General features: G+C 38.4%; 1 protein-coding gene across 1 annotated transcript; it reads left to right on the forward strand.

Moving 5' to 3' along the window:
- The first annotated feature begins 108 nt into the window (after positions 1 to 108).
- On the forward strand, positions 109 to 11355 carry e2f3 (E2F transcription factor 3). The gene is made up of 7 exons (XM_082185216.1): positions 109 to 818; positions 2684 to 2786; positions 2938 to 3157; positions 3280 to 3447; positions 5478 to 5592; positions 9286 to 9424; positions 9519 to 11355. The coding sequence occupies exons 1-7, from the start codon at positions 558 to 560 to the stop codon at positions 9791 to 9793; spliced, it is 1281 nt and encodes a 426-aa protein (XP_082041342.1). The 5' UTR covers positions 109 to 557; the 3' UTR covers positions 9794 to 11355.
- The last annotated feature ends 702 nt before the right edge of the window (positions 11356 to 12057 follow it).

Here is a 12057-nt window from a genome sequence, read left to right on the forward strand (position 1 = left end):
TTTTTACGAGCTTCGGTGGATTTGTCTACCTTTTGTTTAGTATTTATGTATAACGAGATCTGTCTGTTAGCATTTAGCCATGTGTTTTTCCATTTGTCCTGCGTCGCATATCTAGCGCCTTCTAGAGGACAAACCGGTGTATTAAAAAAACGTCATCGTGCGTTTTCATTGGCTCCACTATACCTACACGTCAGCACTTAAGGGCGGAAAACAGAACGGAGCTGGCGAATGACTGCACATATGCAAATCTGTTTCAAATATTTCCCGGGAAATCTGAGTTTCGCGGGAGGACCTTTCGCGCGTAAACCTCATCCCCTACTTCATTGTCCGCTTCCTGGAGCCATTTTTCACTCTAGCGAGAGGGAGTTTGCATCGCATTTTAATCGCTTACATCGGGTGTTTTAGGATTTAGCAATCTCACTCATATTACAGCTATGCATTCCTAAGACTGTGCGCTTTCATAATTTATGATTATTTTATAGCCACTCGCTCGGATTTGACAGAAAAAGAGCCTCTAATCACAAGTGGGACAAAGGGAACCTGCGCCTCTGAGGATCATGAGAAAGGGGGGTTCCTCGGTCCCAGGACAAATTATGTTAACAGGGGTTGTTAGAGGCGAACAACACGGGGTTTTTAGTGCGGTTTCCGATCGACGATGTGCAGCTTATTCCAATGCAGCAGCCCGTATACAGATAAACACACCGCCGTCCACTAATAATGTCTGTGTGCCCGAGGCTTCTGCTGACAGTTTGTACACAACTCCTCTACAAGGAGCGACACATGGGACAGGACTACGACCCACACTAGGACGACCACCGGTAAATGTCTGCTTTAATTCTGTCAAACACATTCAATCCTGCAAATGTTAAGTCGTTAGGCTAAGTCCACTTAGCCTACTTCTGCTGTCATCATGGCTAACTGCTGGATCTGCGTTGTGCATTCAGTATACGGAGTAGGCAGGTTTATTGTGCAGAACTAATCAGCACGTTTACGATACTTAACTAATTAAGAACTTTACTGAATGTCCCCTAAAATGCGTAATGACGCATGATGATGGTTTACCACAAACATACACATAACGTTACACATTTTCGCAATGTAGTCACGATATAACTAACTGTATTGGACAATACGACTATAATCGTGTTAAACAAGATGCTGCAATGTATTATTTTGTTCTTTAACTTAAAATAGCAGTACTGTAGTATTTGTAACTCGATTGGTTGTCCAGTTGCACGCCTTTTAAAGTTTTATTCGAAAGCTCGAGGGTTACTGCTGTAAATAGCTATATATAGGTCGGATATAGACCATATGCAATTTAATATCGAGTGTATATGGTATCATAAGAGTCTGCTTTCTATGAAAAAGCTTGAAATAGTGAAGTCTAGGCCCTGGTTTGTTGTCTTAGGATGGGGGATGGAGTCATCTCTGAGCTCGCGGACTCTGTGCTAAGCCGAATGCTTTGCTAACTGTTGTTTTTAATCGTGATTTACTGCAAAAACTCCTGACTGGCATTTGTTTATAAAGTAATTTTTCATACGTGAGGTCGGTGGTGTTCATGTTACCCAAAGCTAAACGGCTTATTGAGATATCAAACTTTTTGTTTTATAAATGTTTTATAGGTTTCTGGAACAATACAACTTTTTCAAACTTAACAAATCTACATTGTTTTGAGTTTAAAAACGACAAATGCAAAACTGGAGTGAACTACAAGTGATCAAAGATTGGAAGGAAACATAAATTGGGATGAATGAAGGAACATCAACAGCAAAAAAATAAAAAAATAACGTCATGCGAGAATAAATCAAATTATATGGTACTTATCAATCATAAAATTGTGATTCTAAATAACATACTATTAGGATCTCTAATGTTAATGTTATGAATGTCAGTTAATGTTACCAAATATGTAGGACCTTAAATTCAACCAAAACCAGATTATGCTCAAACTAATTTCTAACGGATTTTGTTTTGTATTTTATTTGTTTAAAGTTGCAATGCATGCAATAATTTATGCAGCACTTAAGTGCACTTCCTATGACATCAAAAATATTTCCCGTTTATCATGTAGTGATGACAGCAGTATTTCTGCAACATGCAAAATGCATAAATAGATATTCACTGCATCTATAATTAACTAAAGTGTCATTTGTCCTTTCTAAGTTTCTCAGTGGTCACTGAGTTTAAGGCTTAGGTAATGGAGGACAGCCATTTTAATTTCTCCCCTACATATATCTGTGTGTTGAATTTTGAAGTGGTATTACTAGACAAATGATAAAACAATCTGCTCCTCTTCAGGTGAATCTGAGCCTGTACAGTCTGCTGAAGATGCTATTTTAGGGACACAAGCTGTTAGTCTTGAAAAATGTACCTTTTAATGGTAACCAACAATATATTGACACATTTTTGGGGCCATTTGAGATTTATTGTCCAATTATTTTACCAACTTGTCTAAACACAAGTGTTAGATTTGATGTACTCATACATTTTCTATTGATACTCATACAAGCACATTGAATGGAGTAAAAGTTTGTGTATCTGCACATTAGTTTAGGCTGTTATTTAAATTGAGGGTAATAATAGTAGTCTTATACTATTCTAATAATGTAGTCTAATAACCCTAACAAACTCACAAACACTTGACCAAAAGAGTTCATGTTTTTTATTTTTATTCTTTACACAGGCTAAAAGGAGGTTGGAGCTTGACATCACAGACCACCAATACAGCGAGCCAGCTAAAACCTTTCGGAGTCGCAAAGGAGCCCTAAAACTGAAGGTCCCCAAAGGTATTCAATTCATTTTGTCATTCCACAGTTTTGCTCATGCGATAAGTGCGTTAAGTCAATATTAAATTATACCATCTAATTGCATCACCAACCAGCCCTGCTTCCTTCTGCCGCAGAGTTATGAATGATTGAATGACCTCTTGCATTTCAGCTCCGAAAACCCCACCGGAGAAGACTCGGTACGACACATCCTTGGGCTTTTTGACTAAAAAGTTCTGTCAGCTTCTGGCGCAATCCTCCGATGGGGTGCTGGATCTCAATAAAGCTGCCATTGTGCTCAACGTGCAGAAGAGACGTCTGTATGACATCACCAACGTGCTGGAGGGAGTGCGCCTCATCAAGAAAAAGTCTAAGAACAACATACAATGGCTGTGGGTTACTTAAAATCGTGGTTCATATTCTGCAACACTGATTATTTTGGAAGTTTTAGTAGATTTGAGCCTGTTTGGATTTGAAGTGTTATAAGTGTTGACTTCTGCTCTGGTGTTTGCAGCGGCTCCAGTCTCCCGTCAGAAGGTGGTCTTCCGTCTCCAGCGATGCAGAGTCACAGCCTGGCCAGAGAGATGCTGGCGCTCACTCAGGAGGAGAGACGACTGGATGAGCTCATTCAGACCTGCACACGTAACGTCCAGCAGATGACCGAGGAGATCCACAGTCAGAAATATCCTTCGCAAGCAGTTATCTGTACTTTCTGAAGTGTGTAATGATCACTGAAGGCCAGAAAAGGAGAGCACGAGTAGGAATCGAAGCCTTATGCCTGGTACACATTGTACGATTTTTGGGCTGTCCCAGACGAAAGATGACCAATCGTGGCAATTTCTGTGGTCATGGCTCCTAAACGGTGGTCGTATAAGTAGAGAGGTGCAAAGACGGCCGTTGTCACGGTCTTGTAACCAAAGATGGCCTGCGATAATTTTCTGACAGTTTAAGAAATTTAGCATGATCATGTCGCAGTGTGTTTGATGCAACCTATGTCTACTGACTAGTCAATGAAAATGCAACATGAAATGCATATTGATCAATGTGATGTGGTGCTAAAACTAAAAACTACTTTACCTCAAGCTCCATTTGCTAAATTTGCATGCCATGTTGGCCTCTAGTCCCCAGCCGTGACCACGTCCATATTCTCATCTTTCGCTTCCTCATTCTTTTTTGCTGCGCACATAAAAAGTACAATTTCCAAAGTGTGATTCATCTTGCTCTATTTGTTTACCCCTAGCGCATGCTGATGACATTTAATTCTTCTATACTATCTTGCATCGTAGCCTACGGTTCAATAGGTGTCATCACTGTATAGTCTACATGCATGTCGTACCCACGTTTATTAGATCCATGTCATACAGTGTGATTTGTAATGATCTTTTAGGATGGCTGAAATCACACAGTCTGTAGCAGGCATTAGTTGTAGGGCTGGGTTAAAAATATCGTCTTCTCAATTTGAATAGATTTTAATTGATGAACCAATATCAATATCGATCGAACTTTCGATCTTTTAGTCTGTTGTTGTCAGTTGAACAAAACTTATCTGTAGTGCACCTCCCATCCAATAAATTGCAGTAAGCTTTGTTACTTTTGATTTGAAACAAAGTGTCAGCTTTCAAGGTCTGTCGGGTTTTATTAGAAAATTCAAATAATGCTGTGTTGGCGCTCTTCAAAGTAGCATTTCACACATGGGAACATTAATCTTTATTGAAAGTGGGTCAAATATGTAGTCGAAATGTTACTTAAATTTCGAATTTGGTGCCGCCTTGACCGAGGAAAGACAAAGTAACTTTAGGGTGCATTTGTATGGAAGACAACTCCCACAATGCACAGCTTCGCAAGCCGCTCCCATTAATCCAGAACACCGCTTATGAGAAATCCGCCTATCAGAGAAATCACTCTTCCGTCTACAAGGCTAGCTACCACCAGAGCTTGAAATTAATTTCACACACAATTTCTAGTCAGTTGGTGAACTCATTAGTGAATTACTCCTCGTTTGTATTTCTTTCGAAATGGGGGAATTATTGCATGGTACCGGGATGTTCAGTCCGCGTCCGCGACAGGCAGGTCTTCTGCCTCCTGTTCCTCCATCAGCCTCAGCTGCTCTTCGCTATATTGCGGCTCGTAAAGGTAGCCACGAACATCTGATTCGAGCATCAGACTTTAGAAATCATCTTCTTCCATATCTTATTGAGTACCTTCCACCATTGTCGTAACTTCACATCTGGCTCCTCAGCGCCTGTTAGATTAGCTTCCAAACAAGATGGTGGATATTGCTTTTAGTTTCTACAAGTGAAGTCCCACCCTCTGGAATAATGAGGAACGAGTGTTTGTAGTCTCAACCCCTCTACAAAGATATGGGACTTCCTGCTTAGAATGACACAAAATGACGATTTTTACATCATTATAAGCAGGAACTGCAACTCTGAAATCCGTATTTCTCCCATCTCAGGGAAAAATGTGGGAATAATGCACGGCCATTCAAAAATATGACTGGGTTTCTAACGATACAAAGCTTAATGCAAAATGGGTGAAGCGTCCCTTTAATGTGGCATGACGATTGCTGTAGCCACCTCAGTTCAAGTGGCACGTGAACTGATCACCTCTTCTCTTTATTACTAGTTACAGCAGGAAATAAACATGAATGAACATTCAGATGATGTGTTGAAAGACTTAATAGTTGCTTGTTTTGTCCTTAACCTTTCTCACATATGCCTATGTGACCTATCAGGACATCCGAAGAATAAAGAGCCTAAAAGACCAAACCGTCATAGCGATCAAAGCACCATCTGAAACAAAGCTGGAAGTGCCTGATCCAAAGGAGGTAAATCATTTTGTTTTAGTTTCATGCATGTAGTGTTTAAAGACCCATTCACTCCATGAAACAAGGACTGTTTTCTACTACGGTTGGGAATCTAACTGTATTCTGCCTACTCAAAAACCTTCTTTTAAATGTAGCTTATTACAACAAAACTTTTAATGTGTGTTTAACTACATATCACATGAGCATCTGGCCAGTATACTGTTTGAACTCTTTTAAACTTTAAGTTCAACGCCATAAATGCACCAGGATATAGTTCAAGCTAAATTGAAGAACAAAGTCACCTTTAGTCGTCACCTTTATTTATATAGTGCTTTATACAATACAGATTGTTTCAAAGCAGCTTCACAGTGATAACAGGAAAATGAAAGATTTCTCATCAAAGCAGTAACATTGTTAAACTGTCATTGGTCCATAATGTGAAAGTCTCTTCAGGTTTGTTTCTTTGCGAGGTGCGTAATGTTAAAGACTTAAGCGCTCAATGCGGATCTCGCACTGACTGACAAACACCGTGACCTGCCTCTTAGTTGGCACGCAATCCTGAATTCAGTTCTTTCACGGCTTTCACGTGTTACAGGGCCTCTTTACACTTGTCACAATGCGTTTTTACTGATCGGGGGTCGTATTCACAACAATGTAGCAGTAAAAGTTATTAGGTAAGAGTTTTCTCATAACCTATTCACAAAGCTACTGAGACCAACTTTTACTAAGGAATAGAGAGAAGTCTTAAGCTAAGAGTAAGGGCGGGGTTGACCTCGTTGCTATGGATGATGTCAACAAGCTTACTAAAAAGTAGGTGAGTGGGGAGAGGTCTCTGTCAGTGATTCAATCATAGAAATATTGTAGAACGAGGTGTCATGTTGCCAGATTCAATTAAAAATTTTAAAATAAAAATGTTGCCATATTCCAATAAATATTTTATAAAGTATGCACTAATTAAACAAGTATGTTTAACTAATTGTCAGCCTCTTACATGTCTGCATCTCGAGAGATTGTTTATAAATTAGAAATTCTCTTGAATTCTGCAAAGTTCTGGAGGAGCATTATCTAATCAATTCAAGAGGAGGCATATATACAGTATACACAGCCGACATACCTAGTTACCGCAACAGTTTTCTGCATCCCTCCGCCACCCCCTAGTCCTCACTCTCGGCCCAGCTGGGGATAGTGGGGAGTCCTCTGGGTTTGGGCTAAATTCCAAGCTTTGAGCCCTCTTTGAGGCTTATTTTCCTCTACCCGATCATTTGTGGTTGTGAACTCGTGAAACAACTGCCGCAGGTAATCAGACATTTTTTATTTTTATTATTTTTTTTATTATAGATGTATTGCTGCCATTTTGCCTTTTTATAATGACAGGCAGCGAAGTGGGAGAGAGAAAGGTCCACTTGACTGCAATGTTTTCTCCATCATTCAATGCATTTTGCCTATACATAAAGGAACCTTTATGTTATGAAATCTATAAATCAAAATATTTACTGCATTTATGAAGAAAAAGCTCAGCACCCAAGGCTCTATACTTATTGCCTCAACGGTGTACAGTGTCTTTGGGAGGATTGCTGGCAACAGCCATTAAGATTGTTTGTGATTTTCGTCTTGGTGACTTGGGAGTCCTCTTGACTACTAACTTTTTACAGATTTAGGAGATGCTGTTCGCTCTAAAATGCTTTGTAAATTACTCTTTCTGAAGCAGAAATTGAGGAGTCCTAAAATTAGGACTGACACACCCATTCTTTTTAAGGGTTTCTCCTAATTCGGCAAGTTAGGAGCTACTTTTAGCCTCAAGATGTTTTTTGAATACGACCCCAGATAGCCATCCAATTTGTTAAAACGGTTTCATTTACGCTTGGCCACACAAATGTCTCCACAAAACAAATCTTCAATTCTCACGTTATTTGCAAATTCAACGGAGTACGCATTACCGAAAGATTAAAAAAAATGGAGATTTGGCGCATTTCTGCAAAAAGAGTAATATAACTGTCTTTTCATATCTTTTTGTCTTGTTTTGTTTGCCCCAAATTATGGAGAGCAGTATTGGTATCAATAAAATCCTTAAGATACGAGCTTTGCTGAGAGTATATAGGTAGCTTTAGTGCTTGTTTTGAGTGAGATGAGTTTAGTGACTTGCACATGACAGATTTTAATTCAGTAACCAACTGATTCATTGAGCGAGTGAGCTATTTATGACAGATGAGAAACTCAGTCGAGTCACTTTGACAGATTAATAAAAAACCTTCTAATTGGAGTCGTTTATTCATAAACTGGGTAGTCAGATTCAAGCTGTATGTTTCCTTCAACCAGGATAAAACAAAAAAGGTTGATTGCTGATGTGGCAATAAAAATGAACAAGCAAAAAAAGTTAATTGAATTCCGAGAGCAAAACTGAAAGCCACTGTTCATTTATGTACTTTATTGTCTTGCAGCTCACCAGACAATACAACACATCTGACAAAAAAAACTACCATCTGATAGTAGGAATGTATAATAATTAGGGTTTGAATGTTCACTCACTAGCCAATTTGGCTGCTAAATTAAGTTACCAGCCATTTAGATCATCTTCAAGCCTTAACAAACATGAAAAGTAAACTAAATTATTGAAGTCACATCTGGTCAAATACCATCTTCTGACTTAAAACTATTCATTAGTTCGTTCATCTGTCACGAGGCAGATGGAATGTGAAAAGGCAACAAATAAACCCTGGTGCAAGTGGCACAAACTGAATCCTACCCGTTGTAAAATTCTGACTTAAAAAAAAGCATTTATTTTACTCCAAGTTAAGCTCGCTCCAAAACGAATGTTTAACTGTGAAATATGCTAAAGGGAGTGTTTAGATGTCTGTACAGTAAAAAAAAGTGAGAATGAGTTGGAAAAAGTGGCATCTTGTCTCTTTGCCAATGAACCAGAGCGTGTCAGAGGCTCCTCATAGGGGATTGGCTCATAGTGATGACATTCAGAGTAATAAAACGAACATAACCCGCCTAATTGGCTAGTGAGTTGTTCGTGTTGATTTGAACATGCATTTGGCGGGTTGGTGAGTGTAAATATGATGTAGCAAATTGTTAGATGGGTATACTTTAAATATTTTCCTCTCACGGGACTTTGTTGGAGTAATGCACCAAATTTTCAGCAACTGGACTATTTTGGGCTGAAACAGCAATTTTTGCCCTTAATGGTTTGGGAGGGTTGAAATCCTTGACCCTCAAACAGTGATGTTTAATTTAGCATTTTCCAAAGACGCATTAGATCTTAGAGACAGCAGTGAGTTTGTGTCTTGTCTCCCTTGAATGGTTTAAAAATCTTAATTTTTTACATTTAGAAATCATTATAATGCAGCCAAAGATAATTTACAGGGAACATAAATATTTTAATTTACCTTCCAAGTCTTTCGTTCATTTGTCACGTGACAGACGCAATGAATAGGCCGTTCATGAATGACCCATCCCTGATATGAAAGTAGACTTTAAACTTTTAAGTTGATATAAAAAACTCCCTCATGCAAATTAAACGGTGTAATTGAACAAATGTTATGATTTAAACTTTATTTTTGGTTTTTTAGGATAATGAACTGGTCTTCAATTTCTGAAAATTAATTTTTTGAATAGCCATTTAAAGTTACTCTGGTTCTAGTAGAGGCAGCTCATTAAAGTAATTTATATTTGTTCCTTTTATACTTAAACTTCTTTGCAATGTCTGTTTAGAGTTTACAGGTCCACCTGAGTAGCTCCAAGGGTCCCATTGATGTTTTCCTCTGTACGGACGGTGGCGACTCCGGGAGTCTGCTGCAAAACGGCCTTGATGTGAATGGAAATCACCCTGCGTTTCTCAAAGTCTCCCAAGGCAAGAACGCACAACTTTTACAGCAACAATAACATCTGGTCCTTCCAAAAGAAAGTTTGCTTCAAGTATATTTTCCCATTCTATATAATTTCAGAAGCTGCTTCAGATGGAATGGCTGATGGTGTGAAGATGAACGGTAGCGTCAATGGTTTTGGGTCCTTGGCTGGAAGTGCCCCCATGTCACCCCTCAGTTCCTCCTTGTCCTCCATTCTCCAACAGCCAGAGGAGTCAATCCCCTTCGTCCCGCTGTCTCCTGCTCTGCTCAATGACGAATACATGCTGAGCTTGGGTGATGAGCAGGGTATAAGTGATCTGTTCGACTCCTGCGACCTGGACACGCTAGCGCTGGATGACCTGCTTAGGATATGAGCGATCCCGGAAGCCAGCCGGACCTGATTTCAAGTTAGTTGACCGGTGGTGCTTAGTTCCTGAATGAAATCTAGATTAACAAGATTGATGGGTCGTAAATCTGGGGATGAACTACAGACTGAATTTCCTCATCACATTTGACATTCAGTTTACGCATGGATCTTTAGGTTTACTGCCTCAGGATCCAAGGTTTCTCTTGTCTCTTACTGTACAGATGGGTTTCTGTACCCTGATAATGTCATTTTAAAGTTATTTTTAGTGTGGTGAGTTGCATGAATTGTGTGATTGGTCTGTAAATGTTATACTGGTTTTTGTGATGGGCAGCCCCTGCGAATAATGCAGAAAGTTCACAATTTCCTCAAAAATAGAGTATTTCTCTACTCTTAATGCAAGTTTTTGTTTTCTCCCATTGAGTTAATCTCTTGCTTGCTTTCATGGGGAAAGTCATCTCAGCATTGTAGGCTAGCTGAAAATCAAAGAAGATCAGCGAGTTGTTCCCTTATTGAATGATCCAAAGTGCATTTGGTGCTTTATCACTTACTATGCTATATGCCAGTGTACAGTATCTCAGGGCACAAATCAAGGAGTGGGTGCTTTGTGTGGTGATCTATGGATGTCTGGGTAAATGTAGAATGAAATCGGTTTTCCTGAACTTCAGCGTCTTATCACTTTTGTTACCAAATGATTTGTGCAAAGAAATGAACGTGTCTTTTCCTCCATTTTTGGTGTGATTCATGTTTAAACAACAATGTAATGATTCTGCAAGTTGTGCAGTTTTGGCTAATTTGTAAACTCTAGATTGGAAACTGAATTTTGGATATTACCCTAATCTAGTCCCCCTTCATGTTGAATGTATTTCAGTATCTGAATTGCACTGAAGACTTGAGTCTTATGAAGCCATCATGGACATCTGTGGCGTAACTCGCCACTTGATTATCTAACATTTACTGTCCCACAGAGAATTTTAGGTTTTTCAGTAGCAGCTGTTTTGTGTAGTGCACATTAATTTCCCATCATATGTTTCTTTGTTCAATCCTATAAATTAAGTTAATTTGGTTTTATTCTAGCGCAACCGCATTATGGGCTTGTACACAGGCTGCTGTTATAGCCATTCTAGTGGCTATAACCACTAGCCCTCCCCTTTTTAAATACCTTCAGTCCAGCAAATTAGACATAACCATTCTGTTACTTTAGTTGTATTTTAGTTGTAAAGTTCAATTGTGTAATACTTCAGATGTGAAGTAACTTGTTAATGCAGTTTTTTTTGCTGTGGTTAAAGTAAATTATGGTACATATTAAATTTGAATTAGTGCTAATGCTCACTAGTTCTCTTGGTTCTGCATTGGAATGAGGATGTTGGTCATGTATGCAGCCATATTGCATAGAAAAATGACTAATCACTTTGCCAGTATGTATTCTATTCCTACAGTGCAGTTTTTTTTTTTTTTTACAATTAGAGGCAGTTTTGTGCCAATGTGTGAAATGTGAAGTTTTATATGTGGACTGTAAACTGTGCATTAATTGTTTGCAAATTGTTTTTAATAAAGTTATGAATTTCTGCACATTCTGTCCCGTTGATCATGGATACATATGATGTAAAAGGCCTTTTATGTAATGATATGATCATTTATATATCTTGTTCTATTTAGAATTGTTGGTCTTGGCTTGTCCTAACTTTGTGCTGAACTTTGATCATTCAGAATTGGTTCTGAATGGATGTTTATAGAACATCACAATGCAATAATTTAAGAATGTTGCAAAAAATTATCTATTTTTAGCTGTCATTTCATTGGTTCATCTGAGAAACTTCTCAGATCCTGAATGTAAAAAAAAAACTAAAAAAAAACTAAAAGGGAACGATGTTTCCTAGAAGACATTTAATATTAACAGTAATATGTCAGTAGGGTAAACTGTCACTTTTTTTCCCAGTGTTGATCATTTGAACTCATATTTCAAATATGTCTGGTATCAACTGAAATGGAAAAGTGTCCATCAGAGAAATCGCCTAGTGACCCATATTAAAGATTAGTTCAATCACTGGGGAATTTATAAAGATTTTTATTTCATAAAATATTAGAATAAATATAGGACAAGCTGATCTTTTGAGCTCACTGCTGAATTTAAATGCTAATTGTGTAATGATGGATGCAGAATTGTCATAACACATAATTTGTTAATGGGGGGAATTTCCTTAGTGTGCTGTCAACAATGTTTATACATTTTTTTGCTCTGATTTTAATTTGTAAGTGAACGTTTTTTAGTTT

Source organism: Leuciscus leuciscus, assembly GCF_965113295.1.
Source record: "Leuciscus leuciscus genome assembly, chromosome: 12".
Classification (NCBI taxonomy): domain Eukaryota; kingdom Metazoa; phylum Chordata; class Actinopteri; order Cypriniformes; family Leuciscidae; genus Leuciscus; species Leuciscus leuciscus.